Raw genomic sequence first — 18,906 nt, forward strand, 5'->3', positions numbered from 1 at the left:
AGGGCGGGATGGACGGACAGATGGGCGGGCAGGCGGCTGGGTCGAGGGCGGGGGTGGGGAGGGATGGACGGACAGGCGGGCGGGCGGGCGGCTGGGTCAAGGGCGGGGGTGGGGAAGGACGGACGGACAGGCGGGCGGCTGGGTAGAGGGCGGGATGGACGGACAGGCGGGCGGCTGGGTCGAGGGCAGGGGTGGAGAGGGATGGACGGACAGGCGGGCGGGCGGGCGGCTGGGTCGAGGGCGGGGGTGGGGAGGGATGGACGGACAGGCGGGCGGGCGGGCAGCTGGGTCGAGGGCGGGGGTGGGGAGGGATGGACGGACAGGCGGGCGGGCGGGCGGCTGGGTCGAGAGCGGGGGTGGGGAGGGATGGACGGACAGGCGGGCGGGCGGGCGGCTGGGTCGAAGGTGGGGGTGGGGAGGGATGGACGGACAGGCGGGCGGGCGGGCGGCTGGGTCAAGGGCGGGGGTGGGGAAGGATGGACGGACAGGCGGGCGGCTGGGTCGAGGGCGGGGGTGGGGAGGGATGGACGGACAGGCGGGCGGGCGGGCGGCTGGGTCGAGGGCGGGGGTGGGGAGGGATGGACGGACGGACAGACAGATGGGCGGGCGGCTGAGGGGGGATGGATGGGCAGGTGGGCGGGCGGCTGGGTAGAGGGCGGGATGGACGGACAGGTGGGCGGCTGGGTCGAAGGTGGGGGTGGGGAGGGATGGACGGACAGGCTGATAGACAGGCGGGCGGCTGGGTCGAGGGCGGGGGTGGGGAGGGATGGATGGACGGACGGACGGACAGACAGATGGGCGGGCGGGCGGGCGGCTGAGGGGGGATGGATGGGCAGGTGGGCGGGCGGCTGGGTAGAGGGCGGGATGGACGGACAGGCGGGCGGCTGGGTCGAAGGTGGGGGTGGGGAGGGATGGACGGGCGGGCGGCTGGGTCGAAGGTGGGGGTGGGGAGGGATGGACGGGCGGCGGCTGGGTCGAAGGTGGGGGTGGGGAGGGATGGACGGGCGGGGGACTGGGTAGAGGGCGGGGGTGGGGAGGGGCGGACGGACAGGCGGGCGGCTGGGTCGAAGGTGGGGGTGGGGAGGGATGGACGGGCGGGCGGCTGGGTCGAGGGCGCGGGTGGGGAGGGATGGACGGGAGGGATGGACGGGCGGCGGCTGGGTCGAAGGTGGGGGTGGGGAGGGACGGACGGGCGGGCGGCTGGGTCGAGGGTGGGGGTGGGGAGGGATGGACGGGCGGGCGGCTGGGTCGAGGGCGCGGGTGGGGAGGGATGGATGGACGGACGGACGGACGGACAGACAGATGGGCGGGCGGGCGGGCGGCTGAGGGGGGATGGATGGGCAGGCGGGCGGGCGGCTGGGTAGAGGGCGGGATGGACGGACAGGCGGGCGGCTGGGTCGAAGGTGGGGGTGGGGAGGGATGGACGGGAGGGATGGACGGGCGGGCGGCTGGGTCGAAGGTGGGGGTGGGGAGGGATGGACGGGCGGCGGCTGGGTCGAAGGTGGGGGTGGGGAGGGATGGACAGGAGGGATGGACGGGCGGCGGCTGGGTCGAAGGTGGGGGTGGGGAGGGATGGACGGGCGGGGGACTGGGTAGAGGGCGGGGGTGGGGAGGGGCGGACGGACAGGCGGGCGGCTGGGTCGAAGGTGGGGGTGGGGAGGGATGGACGGGCGGGCGGCTGGGTCGAGGGCGCGGGTGGGGAGGGATGGACGGGAGGGATGGACGGGCGGCGGCTGGGTCGAAGGTGGGGGTGGGGAGGGATGGACGGGCGGGCGGCTGGGTCGAGGGTGGGGGTGGGGAGGGATGGACGGGCGGGCGGCTGGGTCGAGGGCGCGGGTGGGGAGGGATGGATGGACGGACGGACAGACAGATGGGCGGGCGGGCGGGCGGCTGAGGGGGGATGGATGGGCAGGCGGGCGGGCGGCTGGGTAGAGGGCGGGATGGACGGACAGGCGGGCGGCTGGGTCGAAGGTGGGGGTGGGGAGGGATGGACGGGAGGGATGGACGGGCGGGCGGCTGGGTCGAAGGTGGGGGTGGGGAGGGATGGACGGGCGGCGGCTGGGTCGAGGGCGGGGGTGGGGAGGGATGGACGGGCGGGCGGCTGGGTAGAGGGCGGGGGTGGGGAGGGGCGGACGGACAGGCGGACGGACAGGCGGGCGGCTGGGTCGAGGGCGGGGGTGGGGAGGGACGGACGGGCGGGCGGCTGGGTCGAAGGTGGGGGTGGGGAGGGACGGACGGGCGGGCGGCTGGGTCGAAGGTGGGGGTGGGGAGGGACGGACGGGAGGGATGGACGGGCGGGCGGCTGGGTCGAGGGTGGGGGTGGGGAGGGACGGACGGGCGGGGGGCTGGGTAGAGGGCGGGGGTGGGGAGGGGCGGACGGACAGGCGGACGGACAGGCGGGCGGCTGGGTCGAAGGTGGGGGTGGGGAGGGATGGACGGGAGGGATGGACGGGCGGGCGGCTGGGTCGAAGGCGGGGGTGGGGAGGGACGGACGGGCGGGCGGCTGGGTCGAGGGCGCGGGTGGGGAGGGGCAATGGGCCCGCCTGGCAGCGACTCGACCAGTCGCTCCGTGTTTTCGACTCGCCGGCACCCCTGGCCCGCGGGTGCCCGGCCCGAGGCGGACCCAGGCCAGCAGCGGCGGCGCGGATCGGATCGCTTGTGAGCCTGGGGGCGGCGAGCCGAGGCCTGAGCTCTCACGCCCGGACCCCCCCTCGCCGGCCACCGGGGCAGCTCTCCCGCCCGCGCCGTGGGCGGCCTCAGCACAGGGACACGTGGGCGGCCCGCAGCGGGCAGGGCAGCCGGGGGCTCCCAGGGCAGAGGGAGGCGCGTGGGGCAGGGCCCGGCGGGGCTCTGACACAGCAGTGCCTGGAGCTGACCGCCCCCGTACGGGCAGCAGAGGGGAGCCGGGGGGCTCTGGCGGGGGCTCAGTCTGGGCGCGGCTGGGGCGAGCAGGAGCTGCCTGGGGGGTGCTGGGGGGTGTCTGTATCCAGGCCCCCCCGCCCCCACCCAGCAGCGGGGCTCAGTCCATGCTGGAGTGGGGGAGGGGAACTCACGGCATAGGGGGGCTCAGCCCACGCGCGGGAGGAGGCAGCCGGTGGGGGGGCTCTGGGGGGGCTCAGCCCACGCGCGGGGAGGTGGCGATGGGGGGGCTCAGGTTGTGCGCGAGAGAGCTCGCGGGCCGGGGGGGGGCTCGTGGGGGGGCTGGCGGGGGGGGGCCGGGCCGGGCCGGGGGGGGGGGGGCTGGCGGGACTCGCTGGCGGGGGGGGTGGGGCGGGGCCGGGCCGAGCCGGGAGGGGGGGGCCGGGCCGGGCCCCACAGCGCAGGACGTTACCATGCCGGAGGCTCGGTCAGCTGGGCCCGTGCGCCCACCTCGCAGTAAGCGGCGCTGCTATTGGCGGCCGCGCGGGGGCGGGGCGAGGCGAGGCGAGGCTGCACCCCTTCGCTGCCGGCCCGGACTCCTGGGTACCCCGGCTCGGGGCGGGCGGGGCAGCAGGGGCGGGGGGGATCCCGGGGGGACCCCGGGGTGGGCGGGGCAGCAGAGGCGGGGGGGATCCCGGGGGATCCCGGGGCGGGCGGAGCGGCAGGGGCGGGGGGGACCCCGGGGCGGCAGGGGCTCGGACTGTGACGCTCATGGGGGGCAGCTGGGTCCCCCGCCCCGTCCGGCTCCACCGACCCCACTCCCCCCACCCCCGCCAGCTCAGGGCCTGATCCCGCCGCCCCGCCCGCCCGCAGCCCGCAGGGAGCAAAGGCCGCCCGCCCGGCGGTAGGTCCCTGGGGCGCCAGGCGCGCCCCGTCTCTCGGCGTTCGAGTTGGAGCTCGCCAGCCCGGTGCCCCGAGGCGCCTGGAGCCAGGACTCCTGGGCTCTGGCCTCGCCGACCTCGGGAACGGGGAGAACAGCGCGAACCGGTCACTTTCTCCGCCCCAGGCGGGTTTCACGGGCCGGGCCGGGCCCGGCTTTTCCTCTGCGCTCGGGGGCGCCGCCCGGTTCGCGGCCCTTCCCGAGCCCCCCCCGGGCAGAGGCAGCGGGATATCGTCCAGCCGCTTGGTAGCGGCGCCCGGCGGCCTCGCTGCGCGCTCTCCGGCCCTGCCCGCTCGCTCGGCCCCGCCCCGGGGGCGCCTCCCGGCCCTTTCTCGCTCCCCTCTTCGGGAGCCGCCGGGGCGGGACCCTGCCACAGGCTGGCTGGGAAGGCGCGGGCGCTGCTCTCCCCCGCCTCGAGCCCCCCCCGAGGACGCCTGGCCGGTGCGCTCCGCCCGGCCTCCCCGCGGCCCGAGGGGGCAGGCGCTGCGCTGGCAGAGGCTGGCCCGAAGGGGCCCGGGCGGTGGGGCTGCGGGAGCGGGGCAGGGCTACCCCCCTGCGTGCTGAAAGCGGGGCCCTGCTCCCCGCGCAGCCCCGGCTCTCCGAGCTCCAGCCCGACCGCTCGGGGCCCTGGCCCGCGTGGCTGGAGCTCACCTCGGGCTGCGCAGGGCGCCGCTGCTCCGGCTCGGGGGCGGCTGGTTGGCACCCGCAGGCGGCCTGGAGCGGTGCAGGGGAGGTCCCGGGGCGGGGAGTCCAGAGCTGCGCTGAATCAGGCCGGGGCTGCTGGCCCCACAGCCGCCCCCTCACAGCACCCGGAGCTGCGGCCCCTCACGCGTGCGCCTCTCCGGCAGCGGGCGAGCTGCAGCCGCAGGGCAGCACAGCGAGAGCGCCCGCGGCGGCAGCAGGACCCCGGGCCCGGTCTCCCTCGGCGCCACGGGGCAGGGGCAGGGGCCGGGGCGGACACGGACGAGTCTCTGCCGGCCTGGCTCCTTCCCTGCTCTGCGCAGGCCGGGGGCCGGGGCCCGTGGCTCCCGGGCAGGGAAGGACGCTGCAGGAGGCTGATCACTCCGCACAGAGCGCCAGGAGGCCGGCTTGTTCCGGGGCTGCTCCCCCGGGCGCGCACAGCGCAAAGAGCCCGTCTGCTCGGGGCTGTGCTCCTACTGACAGCCCGCAGGGAACGTCACCCCGGGAGTCCTGGCTCCCCCCTGCTCTCACCCCCCCCCCCCCGGAGCAGGGGAGAGAACCCAGGTGTCCTGGCTACTACCCCGCCGCCGCCTCGCTCAGTCCTCTCTCCCCTTGAAGCTGGGAACAACCCAGGCGCCCCAGCTCCCTGCTGTCACCTCCAGGCACCACTTCCTTCCCCGCCAGAAACGGAACCCAGGAGTCCTGCCCCCGGTCACTGCTTTAGCTACCAGCCGCCTCACTCCCCCGAGGCCAGCGCCTCCGCCTTTGGGGCCCAGTCGCGCGCCGTGCCGTGCCAAGCCCTCGGCTGCAGCCCTGCCGGAATCGGGCCTTTCAGCGCGCCAGGATCAGGTCCTGGGCACAGGCGTGTTCCCTGCACCGGCGGGGCAGCCATGGAAGATGCTCCGCGCCCCGGCGGGAGCCTTTGCTCTCCGCGTGGGAGCGACGCGCCAGGAGCAGAGAGCCGGGCCAGGGTCTGCGCCACGGGGGGCCACGTGTATTCTCGGCCGGCTACAGCCCCCAGGCGAGGCGCGGCCCAGGAGTTTCTGCTCCGCAGACAAGAACGTGCTAGTGCGGGGGTGGTTCGAGCCCAGCCGCCCGGGCAGGCAGGTGAAGTGACATGACCAAGGGCAGCCGGCCCAGGCAGTCTCCAGCCGCCTGCCCCACGCCAGCGCCGATCGCGTCACGGGCCTCCGCCCCCGAACCCGGGCGCCTTGTGGGGCGGCAGGTCCGAGCTGGTACCGCGCCCGCCCTCCCGCGAAGTCCAGGTCGGAGCACAGCGACGGGGCGGACCCGGGATCGGAGCAGGAGCGGAGCCAGCGCTGCCTCCCCGGGCCGGGAGCGGAGCGGGGGCGCAGCCCGCCGGGCACCCGCGGCGAGGCCTAGTCGTGGCGGATCCGCTTGTCTCCGCGCGCGGCCTGGGGCGCTGCAGCCGGCGGGAGCCGCCCTTCCAGGCCGGCGGCGGGGCCCTAGGGGCCGGCGGGCCCGGCTTCCGCCTCCTGCGAGGGCCCGCGCTCCCTCCGCGGCAGGCGCAGCAAACTGCCCGAGCGCAGCAGCAGGTCGCAGCCCAGCGCGAAGACGCCGAAGGCGACGGTGAGGCAGAGCACGCTCAGCACCGAGGCGGCGGTGCGGGCGGCTGCCCCGGTGGGGCTCGCGGAGGTGCCGTTCATCTCCCCGGACGTGGGGCTCCGCAGGGCCGCGTCCCGCTCTCCGCTCGGCCGCTCCTCGGGGATCCTGTGCAAATCCCCCGCCGGCCGCCCTCCCCCCCACCCCCCGCGGCTGGGCCGGGCCGGGTCGGGCCGGGCCGGGCCGCCCGCGCTGCGGCTGCAGCTCAGTGACAGATGGGGAGTGTTTGAGTGATGTCAGACGGGCTCCTTCGGCCCCGCAGCTCTGAATGACTGATCTCCTGCACCCCCACAGCTGGGGTATCCCTCCCCCTGGGGGCACACCCCCACCCTCCTCCAGGGAACCAGCCCCCCTGCGCACCAATGCACCCCCACAGCTGGGGCATCCCTCCCCCTGGGGGCACAGCCCCCCTCCTCCAGGGAACCAGCCCCCCTGCGCACCAATGCACCCCCACAGCTGGGGTATCCCTCCCCCTGGGGGCACAGCCCCCCTCCTCCAGGGAACCAGCCCCCCTGCGCACCAGTGCACCCCCACAGCTGGGGCATCCCTCCCCCTGGGGGCACACCCCCAACCTCCTCCAGGGAACCAGGCCCCCTGCGCACCAGTGCACCCCCACAGCTGGGGTATCCCTCCCCCTGGGGGCACACCTCCCCTCCTCCGGGGAACCAGGCCCCCTGCGCACCAGTGCACCCCCACAGCTGGGGTATCCCTCCCCCTGGGGGCACACCTCCCCTCCTCCAGGGAACCAGGCCCCCTGTGCCCCGGGGGCAGTGCACCCCCATAAACATGGGAAAACAGCTTCTCTCCACTTCTCCAGTGAACCTCCATCCTGCACCCCAAGAGCAATGCACCCCCATAAACCTGGGGAGACCCCTCTCTCCAGGAACAGCCTCCCTTTTCTCCCATGAGCCAAACCAAATACCCTACACCCCAAAGAGCAATGGACAGTACTGTAGGGCCCACTAGCCCTAAGGATGGTGATGGCCCTGGTCCTTCTCACACCCGAGAGGCGGGCAGGCACTGGACACCAGTCCCGGAGAAGCTGCAGCTGCTGTCTAGATTGAGGGCCAGGGCTGGTTCCCCTTTACACCCAGCTGAGGTGTGAGGCAGATGTCCCCCAGCCCAGCCAGAACACACCCACCCCAGGACCCTCAGCCAGGCCTGGCCACTGGCTCTGCTCTGGGCTCTCAGGCTGGCTCTTTGGAGGGGGCAGGGCCGAGGCCTTGGTCCTGCAGCACCAGGGGACGATAGCCAGACTCCAAGGAGTCCATAGCAAAGCTCCCTGACTTCAGAGGGCCCAGGGCTCACCCGCAGCAGCTGCTCCCACTCCTGAACTCTGACTCCTGGTCTGCGTAGGCCACCCCTGCCCTGCGGTGCCCTACCCCAGCCACCAGGCACTCCAGTAACCACCTGCAGCGCCCCAGGCCCAGCTGCTCCCACTCCTGAACTCTGACTCCTGGTCTGCGTAGGCCACCCCTGCCCTGCGGTGCCCTACCCCAGCCACCAGGCACTCCAGTAACCACCTGCAGCGCCCCAGGCCCAGCTGCTCCCACTCCTGAACTCTGTGTAGGCCACCCCTGCCCTGCGGTGCCCTACCCCAGCCACCAGGCACTCCAGTAACCACCTGCAGCGCCCCAGGCCCAGCTGCCTGTGCTGCACCCGGGCCTCTCGCCACCTCACAGCAGCCCTTGTCCTTGTGGGCCCTGAGGCAGGAGAGTGGAGCCGGGGGCTGGGCGTGGGGGTCCCTTTCCTGTGGCCAGGGATTACAGCTGGGTCTCAGTGCAGGTAGCAGAAACGTGGCTGAAGTGGAGTTGAACTTGGCCGGCCAGGGGGCATCAAGCAGGAATGTTTCAAAACTGTCCCGTCGTGACTGAAGTTTGGCTTTGATGGGACATTCCCGGGCAATACAGCTGGTGGCAGCGCTGGCACAGCCTGACCCCCATGGGCAGCTTGGCACCATGACCTGCAGCCACACAACAACTCCCTGTGGGTCATTAAGGAGCCAGAGTGTTTCTCATCAGCCGGCCTGTTAATCCTCCTCCCCTGACCCAACCCCCGGGAATAAATCCCCTCTGCCTCCCAAGGCTCTGCAGCAGCAGCTGGGGTCGCACCCTTCACTTCCTGCCTTGACGTGTCCATGAGTACAGCTGCGCTCTGCAAACAGCTGCTGCGGCTGCGATTTTCTTTCCTCTGCCCTGCTGCCAGCAGAAGCAGCCTCCATGTTGGCTTGAACGGGCAGGTCTTCGGCTGAAATTCCCCAACGGCCACCACGTCCAGGCTCTGCACAGCTGAGCTCCCACCTATGGACTCATGCAACACGAGAACGGGAAGGGACCTCGAGAGATCACTGAGTCCAGTCCCTGCCCTCCCAGCAGGACCCAGCACCAGCTAGACCATCCCCGACAGGCGTTTGTCTAACCTTCTCTTCAAGCTCTCCAGCGATGGACTCCACAACTGCCCTGGGCAACTTATTCCAGTGTTTCATGACCCTGCCAGGAAGCTTCTCCCAATGTCCAGCCAACCCCCCATCACTGTTCAAGCCCATCGCTCCTGGTCCTACCCTCAGAGAGCGAGAGAACGATTTTTCTTCCTTCTTTTTATAACAACCTCGGGGGTACGTGAAAGCCGAGATCACGTCCCACCTCGGTCGTCTCTTTTCCAGACTAAACAAACCCAGTTTTTTTGTCTTCCCTCTTAAGACACGTTTTCTAAACCTTTAATGTTTGTTGCTCTTCTCTGGACCGTCTCCAATTAGTCCACATTGTTCCTGACATGGGGCGCCTGGAACTGGATCCAATACTCCAACTGAGGCCTAATGGGCTCTGAGCAGAGCAGAATTACACGCTGTATCTTGCCTACAACACTCCTGCAAATACACCCCAGAACGATGTTTGATTTTTTCGCAACAGTGGCAAAAATCTGTTGCTACCGTGGCTGCTCCGTGGTTCAGCCACCACCAACCACAAGCAATTGCTTACGGTGCTAAGAAGTTGCTTCCTAATGCCCTGGGGCATCTGCCTCACCCACGACTGGGTAGCTGAAGTCCATGTTATTCCCACTGTAATAACTGGCTCTATGGTCTCCCTTGACCCTGTCTGTGCAGCGGTTCGCCTCCAGGAGCCCGAGGAAAGGGCTGGTGGCAACCAATCAGGGCTCAGCAGGGCTGTATACGAAGGATGGCTGGGCAGGAGGAGGTCAGTCTGGCTCCAGCTGTGGAGGGAGGGGACCTGGCTGCCTGTGAGCCGGGCACCTTGGACAAGGCAGTGCTGGGGGGAGGCAGGGGAGCTCAGGCCTCAATAGACCCCTGGCTGAGGCCCTGCGACAGGGACCCTGGGAAGTCCTAGGGCTGCAGAGGAGCAGCCAGGGCAGGGGAGGACAGCAAGTCCACAGTCCCTGCCAGTTGGAAGAGGCTGTTTCAGACTGCAGCTTCCCCCAAGGTAAGGGGTAGATGGCAAGTGGGCATGGGGTTCCCTAGGAGGGGAGGACCCCAGAGTGTGGGGCACTGCCACTGCCACGGGGCAGTACCTGGAAGGCAGGGCACCGTGGCCTGCCAGTCTGTACAACCAAAGAACCTAAAAGGAGCAGCAGAGACACTGCCAGAAGCTGGTGCCCTGGAGGCCGGACGGAGCTAATTCCCTGAGTGACCAGCAGGAGGCGCTGGGCAGACGGCAAAGCCGGAGCTGGCTGGCAGGGAGAGGAACCCAAGGGACAAGAGGCCGAGTGAGCAGGAGGGCCAGAGCAGCGTTTATTACGCCCAAGCAGAAGATCTACAGCCAGTGGGTCTCCTAGCGCAGCACGTTGGCGCCCGGCCCACGCTGGTACCCAGCCCACGCCGGTGCCCGGCCCACGCTGGTGCCCAGCCCACGCTCGAGAGGGATGGGATGGGCTGTAGGCACTGAAGAGAGAGAGGCTGGAGGGCTCACTCCCGCCGCTTCCCTTTCCCCGGGTGGTCCGGGGGAACCAAGCGGATTTCTGATATTCCCACCTGCTGGGAAACGCTGCCACCACTGGGCGGTCACTGGCCACACACACAGGCAGGAACTCCGCTGGGCCCAAGTACACGGAGATCCTGACCCCTGTGATGGACGCAGGCGAGGCCAGAAGCAACAGGGGCTCCGTCGCTGCGCTGCCTCCCTGCCAGAAGGAAGCCCCACACGTGCCTGCTGACCACACAGCTGGGTTCAGGTGCTTGGCCAGGGAGATAGGGTGAAGTGGCTGTGCCAGTGCCCAGCTGCACCCCCGTACTTTACGGAAGGGGCTGTGAAACCCTATGAGCTAGTATGTCTGTAATGGCCCTTTGGGTGGCTGGAGGGAGAGGCAGAGAAGGGCACCCATGGAGACTCGCCTCTGCTGTTCTAATCGCTGCTCTGCTGAGGGCCATTTTTCCCCATGGCTGCCAAACGACAGCATTAAAGGATGAGAAATACAGTCCCTGTCTCGACAGCTGGCCAGAGGTTACCGTGTGACATCAGGGCCTGCGTGGGCCCCTCCCCTACTAGAGGGAGGGGCCCGTGCAGAAATTCACTGCCCCACTCAGCTGTGCTAGGCTGTGCACAGATGAAGCCCCAGGAGGGAGCTGGCGGAGGGTAGGAAGAGTGGGGTAGGGAGCCAGCTGCGACACAGGCGAGGGGGCGGAAGGTGCAGCTTTGCTGTCATTTCAGATGCAGCCTCAGGTGAGCCCCACACAGAGAGATGCACGGTTAGGGGCTGGACCAAGTCCCGCCCGCAGAAAGCTTCCACCTGAGGAGTCCAGATGGCAGAGAGGGGTCTGAGCAGAGGCCTGCCCAGGCAAACGCTCGGAGACGACCACTTGCCAGGACGCCTGTCTCAGCCCGTCTGACGGGAGCAGAAAAGTGCTGGACCCCTGAGAAGCGCCCGGCCCTACAGAGCCAGCGTGTCTTTGATAAGCCGCCGCATGGTGGTGGTGACAGAGGAGCCCAGGGAGTCTGTGATCTGGTAGGAGACCTTGTAGAGGTAGGGCTGCACGTCCTTCAGGCCCGTGTCGAAGACGTTGTCCACCTCCGACTGGGTGGGCATCTTGGGCAGGTACTCGTGCCTGTTCATCACCTCCACAATGTTGATCAGCTTCTCGCAGAGCTTCTCGCCGACCTTCTCCCGGCAGATCTGCCGCTCCTGCTCGTTGGCCAGGTTCACCACATTGACCTTGATGGTCCACACCTCCCAGGGGATGCACTCGTCTGAGAAGGGCCAGCGTGACTTCTTCTTCTGGTAGAACTCCAGGCAGATCTGCCCGACGCCCTCGCTGCCAGAGTTCCGGAGGGCGTCCTGCGGAGAGAGCAGCCGGCACAGCTGAGCGCCGGGGCAGAGGGACACTGGCACAGGGGCAGCAGCCAGACTGCGACAGACATACCTAGCTCTGGCCCTGACAAACAGTCACGCCACTGCAGCGCAAGCCAGCGGGCCTGGGCAGCCTCTCCCTGCCGGGGTAAGGCAGAGAGGGCAGGGGACCATGCAGTCTGGAAGCACCCTGCTCCAGTCCTCATTAAGGAGGGCTGTTACGGTCCCAGCTCTGGGGCTGCCCTTCTGCACACCACACAGCAGATGAAGTCTGTGCACAGCAACCCAGTCTTCCACAGCCCAGAAAGCAGGGTTTCCCCTGGCCTTTCCAGCAGGAGCTAGGCCACGCCGGGTCAGAACGCAGGAATCCAAGGGAGGGCTTGTTCCCGTAATCTCCCTGATGCAACATCACTGCAACATATGTCAGGGACTTAATGCCCCAGAAACTGTCCCAATCTGACCATGCCTGTTGCGGCCGCAGAACGAGCTGGGCACAGAACACTCTGACTGGGCGTTAGGAGAGACAGGGACAGACCTCAGCCCTGCTGCGTTACACCCTGCGCGTGTGCTTTAAGCCGGGTGCGTTATTCGTGGTACACCCAGAGAGCGCAGGGCACGGCCCCAGGCAGGGAGCACTGCCACGTGCAGAGATGTGCGGCTCTAAGCTCACCTGGTGCTGACCTACCTGGTCCTCATGTCTCCTGCCACTAACTCCCTGGGCTCATCCAGCCCCAGAGCTGCTGCCTCTCCATTTAAGTACCGCGTTCTCCTGTCCACTCTGCGACGACTCCTGCGCTGCTCACTACGAAGGGGGCTGTGTGGGGGCTCATTCCCAGCCCTTTGCAAGGGAGCACCGCGCTCCCCGACGACTCTCCCCCAGAGACTCCCCGAGCGTGAGGAACCCTGCTACGCGCACCAGTGTGGAGGTGAAGTGCAAGACGGAGGCGACTGGTGTGGTGGGGGTGGGGCGGGGCCAAGGGGTTCGGCATGTAGGAGAGGGCTCAGGCCTGGGGGGAGGGTTAGGATGTGAGTCTGTGAGGGCTCTGGGGGCAGGGTGAGCAGCTCAGAGCTGGGACAGAAGGCTGGAATCAGGGACGTGGGGTCAGGGCTCCAGCTGGAGGTGCTGGCTGTGGGCTGGGACAGGGTTAGGGAAGGCTGGGAGGGGAAGGAGAATGCTCTGGAGCTATTGCAATGAGAAAGGACCTCCCTCGCTTGCTCCCCCGCAAGCAGCGCCTGGGCTGGGGGGACCTCACCCCACTGTGGCAGCTTCGACTGGGGTTGGGCTGCTGGGGTTAGAGGGGGCCCAGGGCTGGGCTGCCCTGAGTGCTGGAGCTGGGGCCACCATGGTGGGGCTGGGCCAGAGCCCAGCAGGCTGGAGGGAGGAGTAGGTTGGGGCTAGGGTGGCCCTCCCATGGCTGCCACAGATCGCGGCTCTGCGCAGCTTCTGTCAGCACCTGCACGGCGGTAAATAGGCGGCTGCGCAGCTTCCTGGGAGCTCAGGCTCCTGCCCTTGTGGATTTACAGAGAAGTGCAGCACCCCAAGGCCCTTTCTTACTCTAGCGCTGCCTGGTCCAGGCGCGAGCAGCCCCACGCAACCTCCTGTTTGCGTTTTGGCCCCGCTGGGGGCTGTCTCAGGGCTCCCTGTGCCGAGATGCCGGGTTCCATTCCAGCCCAAGGGAGTGAGGCCTTGGCCGTCCTTTGGGCGGGAACTGTGGGATGGGTGCTGGAGGATTACCAGCCCCCGAAGTAGTCAGCCTGTGTCCTTACTCCAGCTCCAGCCAGGGCTGCTGGCCCAGGCTTAAAACCTCTGGGGCAGAGGCGCTCCTGGGGGCTGGCAGGCAGCTGGGTTAAAGGCAGGGAGAGCCTGGATTAACTGGGGTGAAGAGGCACCCTGGGAGGGTACGGCCAAGACCTCTCATGCTGAGTGCCTGCGGTTTGATGCCTTGGGCCCAGTTCACAGCAGGGCTAAGAGCTTGCAGCTCCCACCAAGCCCTGCTGGGATTTCTCGGCCTCACATCCTGAGAGAGCCAGGCCCACAGGGCCTCCCAGTGGGACACCTGAATTCAGAGGCCATCCTCCAGCCTGGGGGCTGCAGGGCCCTACCCGTGCTCTGGCCACTGGGCAGGAGAGAACAGCGTTGCCAGACTCAGCTCGCGCCTGACTGCCATGCACCAGGACCCTTGGCCTGTAGGCTCGGCTGAGAGCCCGGCATCCCCTGCCGCCTGCCAGCCACCGGGCCAGACTCGCTACCTTGAACTCCCCGACAGCCTTTCTCAGCGCTCGGTCCAGCTCCTCGGAGGAGACCCTGGCGTAGGTGAAGTCGATGAAGTCGCAGTCCACGTCCTGCGTCCCCACCGTCCCGATGGAGTAGGTCCCCTCCTTCTTGTAGTGGAACTTGCCGGTGCTGCGGTGGAGGAGGATGGTGTGCAGCACGGCAAGCATGGCCTCCTCGATCTGGCGGCCTTCCACCGACACCTCCAGCACCTCCGAGCGGCAGTTCATGGCAGCCTGTGCCTGCAGGCACGCGCGGCCAGCCTTGCCAGCGGGGGAGGGCAAAGCGGAGCTCCCCCTGCAACCGAGCCAGAAGGCAGCACACTCGGTCAGCGGAACTGGCCTCATGTTCTCAGCTCCGCCACTGACTATGGGACCTTGGCCAAGTCACTCCGCCACCCCGCACTCACCGCCCCAGCTGTGAGAGAGAGCCGGCCTGTCTTCCCGCCCGTAGGCGGGGGGGTTCTCAGTGTGCTGATGTACAGACTGGCAGGTCTCCGTGGGGCAGCCTGGGCACCGCCACGACACAGACTGTCCCCAGAGCAGAACTGCCAGGCTCCGTCGTTTGCTCACAAGGAGGGTGTGGCAACTGCTGGTACAGTCCAGGACTCGGACACAGACTTCCTGGTGCCCACTGGCCCAGCCCGGCCCGGCCTCCTGGTTCCTCTGGTCACTGCACTGCACTGGGAACCAGCACCCCCCAGGCTGCCCGGAGCTCTCCTTAGCATGTACAGAGCTCAGGGAGGCGAAGCCTCAGCTTGTTATGGGGGCCCAGCGCTCGAGGGGCTCCAGTGAGGCCAGCCTTGCGCCATGCCACTGAGTCACTGATGCACGGACAAAGGAAGCTGTTGGGCTGGGCACAGGACCATCACAGGCCACTCCTTGGCCTGAGCATGCCAGATACATGGGCTGTGCTCCCTCCCCTGCCCCCGTACAGCGGGGATGGGGGGACAGTGCCCCACGGCCAGTGACCAGTTTGCCATCCCACAAGGTGGCTGGCTGAGCAGGCTGACTGGGCGCTCAAGCCATGCCCACCCTCAGTGGAAGTCAGCGGCTGCCCTGAGGTGGGGAGGCTAATCCGTACCCTTGTGAACTCACGCACGCACTCGCACGTCAGCTCCAAATCCAATACCTTCTCCACACAGCACTCCGGAACGCCCTCGACAGCCCTGGTTCGATTATCGGTCTCTGGGCCTCTTGGCAGTACGCACCCCTGGGGGGAGGCAAGTGTCAGAAGGTACCGCTAAGCCCCACTCCAGCACCTCTCCTGCTCGGACCCTCACCCACCTGCCCTCTGCCAGGCAGCGCATGCCCATGCCGCCACTTGATGGAAGTGCTGCAGCGTTTCGCCTTTGGTTACAACCTATTGATAAAGCCCTGAACGGCAGGCCACCAGCACCTCGGCTGGCTCTGCACACCTGAACGGCAGGCCACCAGCACCTCGGCTGGCTCTGCACACCTGAACGGCAGGCCAACAGCACCTCGGCTGGCTCTGCACACCTGAACGGCAGGCCACCAGCACCTCGGCTGGCTCTGCACACCTGAACGGCAGGCCACCAGCACCTCGGCTGGCTCTGCACACCTGAACGGCAGGCCACCAGCACCTCGGCTGGCTCTGCACACCTGAACGGCAGGCCACCAGCACCTCGGCTGGCTCTGCACACCTGAACGGCAGGCCACCAGCACCTCGGCTGGCTCTGCACACCTGAACGGCAGGCCACCAGCACCTCGGCTGGCTCTGCACACCTGTACGCCTCCCCACCCCGCAGCGTACTAGGCAATTACCAACCTCCCCATTTCTCAGATGGGGAAACTGAGGCACAGAGCAGCGGTACACTCAGGCTCACAGAGCAGCGCTCTTGCTCGAGCTGTGATGACACCACCCCAGGGCGGCCGCTGACTGTATTTCTGTGGTTATTCTCAGCAAAGCACATTTCTATCAAGGGCAGAACGTATCGTAATCTCGCAGGACATGGGGCTAAGGGAATGACAATGGACCCGGATAAGGAATAGCCATCCCCGTCCTTCGATCGCGCAGCCTGAGCCTCTTCCGAGCCTTCCCAACGTTGCTCCGCAGGCGGCCCAGGCCAGCTCTGCAGGGGAGCCGGGCACTGGGACAGGAAGCCTGTTTCTGCTGGGGCCAGTCAAAGCAGGACTCCCTGAACGACAGCTACGTCTTCCCAGCGAGTGCTCTGGAAGGGGCACCCGCCCCCCGCTCAGATCTGGGGGGGCTCTAGAAAGCCCAGGGTGGGAAACGCAGATCACTCGTTCCTGCCGCCTGCGAGCGGAGGGGGCTGCCGGGCTTGGGAAAGTCGGTTTACAGCCGCCCTCATGGAGAGGAAACTGCGCCCCCTTTCCGGGGGGGGAGCGGGGGGGGCTGCTCAGCACCTACGCAGCAAGGAAAGCGACGCGACCCTACGACAGGGGCTTGGGGGGGGCCTGGACACAGTCGGCGGGGGGTTCGGGGGCCCGGATGGAGCGGTGGGGGGCAGCGGGGTGGTCTCGGGGGGCCAGGCCGGAGCAGGGGTGTTTCGGGGGCCCGGCCGGATCGGGGGGGTCTTGGCGGGGCCGGCCGGAACCGGGGGGCAGTGGAATCTCGGGGGGGCCCAGCCGGAGCGGGGGGGAGGTCTCGGAGGGGACCGGCCGGATCGGGGGGGTCTCGGGGGGGTTTGGGGGCCCGGCCCCAGCGCACGCTCCGCCCCCCCCCCCCCCGCCTCCTCCGGACCGAGGGAGCCCCAGGCCCCCCCGCACTCACCGGCTTCCGAAGAGAGCCGCAGCCCCGCCCCCCGCCGGAATGAACCACGCCCGCCGGCACAGGGGGGAAGTGGAGACCGAGGAATAGCCCATCGCGGGGAACAGGGAGAGTGGAATAGACCATCTGCGACGGGGGGTAGGCCATCCCCCAGTCTCTACACCCCCCCGAGCCCTCATTTGCACGCACGATCCCTTCAACGATCGCAGAAATTTGGTTTATTTTTACTTCTTTTTCCTGATTTTCGGACCCCCTCAAACAAACAAACTTTTTACCGAACCCCCCCCCGATTCTGACTTGGTTCTTTCTGGAAAAAAACAAACAGGGCGCAACCACCGAGCTAGCGCTGCGTGTGCCAGAGACCGTCCCACTTCCGGGGGCGGGCTGGAGGCGGTGCTTGCGCTCGGCTGCCCCCTAGCTTGGCGGACTCCCCTGGAGGTGGTGCTGCAGCTGTAGTCTCCAGGGTGCCCCAGGACTGCTGGTGGTTTTTGCAGATGCAGACGAAGAGGGCTGCCCTCAGGTGGCTTCGCTCGAGGAGCTTAGGCCGTGTGTCCCCTAGTTAGTTCCACCCGCTGCAGAGTAGATCTGCTCTGTGCCGGAGGCGCATGCACCAGCGGTAGAAGCGCACCCGGCGGCTGCAGGCCCACAGCTGCGCAGCTCCGTCTCCCCGGGGCGGCCGCCCAAGCGCCCAGCTTGCAGGGAACACCGATGTTGGGTTTCTTTTCCTGGGGCTCCTATTCCCAGCACCCAGTTTCCTGCCCGCCTGGCTCATGTCCTGCCATCACTCCGCCCAGACACGGGCTTGGGAAACAGCCACTGTCGTCCCAAAGTCTCCTGAGTCCAGGGACTGTAGGGAACACACTAAACCTCACCCCGATGAACAGCCCTTTCCATCGTCCAGGCCTCAGGCCACGTGCTCCAAGCACAGAGAGCACAGACCCACTGAAAAATACAGGGCAGCTTGCGTTTCAGAGAGAGAAGTTGTGTCCCCTCTCTAGCCAGCACCGTGAAGGAAGCACACTGCCACCGTCCTCCCAAGCACCAGGATCCCAAGCCCTGTCACTCCCAGCCCCATCGGCACTTCTGCTCTGGCTAGGTTTTTGGTGGTTTCAACAACACAACGCCACAAGAGGTTCACTACAGCTTAAAAGGGGCATAGTCCTGGTCCCTCACACTACAGAAGAGGTGCAAACTCCTAGGTTTGCATCCAAGCCAGGCTTTTGTAAAGGCAGCCCTCAGGAGAATGGGGAAAGCGAGTTTCTGCCTGGGCTGCACAGTGGAGGCCTTGTTCCAGCAAGAGTCCTGCCAAAATCAGCAGGGGCTTTGTCTGAGAGCCCAGCTCTCTCCCCTGGCCACGGGGCTTCTGGAGGCATCTGAGCCAGGACATCCCTGGTATTGTGTCAAATATTCTGCCTAGCACCTAACAATGAGTGTTAGCTCTCGCTGGCTCGGCTGGGCAGATAACACTGGCCAGAGCTGATGCTATCCCTGTCCTGCCGGGCTATTTATATGTGGGGCCCGAAGGGGCTATTCCTAGCACCAGGCCCTGGGCTGCCCAGCCATGATGTCATTCCCGTGGGTGCTGCCCAGAGTCTGTTTCTGAGGGAGTGATTGGAGGAAGGCCTCACAGTCCTTCTTCCTCCCCTGCTGCTGCACCATTGCACCCGCCTTCCCTTTTCAGATATGTGGGGGAGAAAGGTCGATCCTGTGGATAAAGAGCAGCCCAGGAGTCAAATCTCCTGGGTTCCAATCACAGCGCTCCCAGTGCATGTTCTGCCTTGCCCACCGCTGGCAGGGCCTTTGGCAAATGCTTTTGTGGCTCCATGCTTCAGCTGCCCCCAGGGCAGGAAATAATGGTGGGGGTATTTCTGAAGAGTGTGAAGATCATTCAGTGGAAGGAGCTGGTCTCAAAGGGGGCAACGTGCAGGGGCCGGTCTTATAGCACCAGCACTTCCTGCATGCTGCCATCGGCGCTGCAGCAGCAAGGAAGAACTTGGCTGGAGTACATATAAACACACTTCAGACACAGCTCTCACAGGGACACAGAGCAGCCAAGGCCCCATGGGATGGACACCTGTGGGTCAGAGAACAGGTGGGGGTCCCTGGGATGGACACCTGTGGGTCAGAGAACAGGTGGGGTCCCTGGGATGGACATCTGTGGATCAGAGAACAGGTGGGGTACCTGGAAGGGACACCTGTAGATCAGATAACAGGTGGGAGTCCCTGGGATGAACACCCTTGGATCAGAGAACAGGTGGGGTCCCTGGGATGGACACCTGTGGATCAGAGAACAGGTGGGGTCCCTGGGAGGGACACCTGTGGATCAGAGAACAGGTGGGGTCCCTGGGGCTACATCTACACGAGCCCCAAACTTCGAAATGGCCACGCAAATGGCCATTTCGAAGTTTACTAATGAAGTGCTGAAATGCACATTCAGCGCTTCATTAGCATGCGGGCGGCTGCGGCACTTCGAAATTGACGC

The 18,906-nt window shown here is 67.4% G+C and overlaps 1 protein-coding gene across 4 annotated transcripts; it reads right to left on the reverse strand.

Moving 5' to 3' along the window:
* Positions 1-9,824: 9,824 nt before the first annotated feature.
* ATG101 (autophagy related 101) lies at positions 9,825-16,466 on the reverse strand. 4 transcript variants are annotated; one of them, XM_074980205.1, is made up of 4 exons: positions 16,428-16,466; positions 14,805-14,885; positions 13,652-13,970; positions 9,825-11,389 (listed from the first exon to the last, which is right to left on the reverse strand). In XM_074980205.1, the coding sequence occupies exons 3-4, from the start codon at positions 13,901-13,903 to the stop codon at positions 10,985-10,987; spliced, it is 657 nt and encodes a 218-aa protein (XP_074836306.1). In that variant the 5' UTR covers positions 13,904-13,970; positions 14,805-14,885; positions 16,428-16,466; the 3' UTR covers positions 9,825-10,984. The 4 variants fall into 4 exon arrangements, with proteins under 4 accessions (XP_074836306.1, XP_074836307.1, XP_074836305.1 ...); XM_074980206.1 differs by lacking the exon at positions 16,428-16,466 and adding an exon at positions 15,520-16,032; XM_074980204.1 differs by lacking the exon at positions 16,428-16,466 and adding an exon at positions 15,462-16,032.
* Positions 16,467-18,906: the final 2,440 nt, after the last annotated feature.

The sequence above is a fragment of the Carettochelys insculpta genome, chromosome 29 (genome assembly GCF_033958435.1).
Source record: "Carettochelys insculpta isolate YL-2023 chromosome 29, ASM3395843v1, whole genome shotgun sequence".
In the NCBI taxonomy this organism is placed as follows: Eukaryota; Metazoa; Chordata; order Testudines; family Carettochelyidae; genus Carettochelys; species Carettochelys insculpta.

Excerpts from the sequence above, each read along its gene's own strand:
- ATG101 (XM_074980203.1), bottom strand. The coding sequence starts at position 14,988 with ATGGGCATGCGCTGCCTGGCAGAGGGCAG. Across the intron at positions 14,886-14,959 it reads CGCTGCCTGGCAGAGGGCAG|GGGTGCGTACTGCCAAGAGG; the intron begins GTGGGTGAGGGT and ends GCCTCCCCCCAG. Across the intron at positions 11,390-13,651 it reads AGGCTGTCGGGGAGTTCAAG|GACGCCCTCCGGAACTCTGG; the intron begins GTAGCGAGTCTG and ends CTCTCTCCGCAG.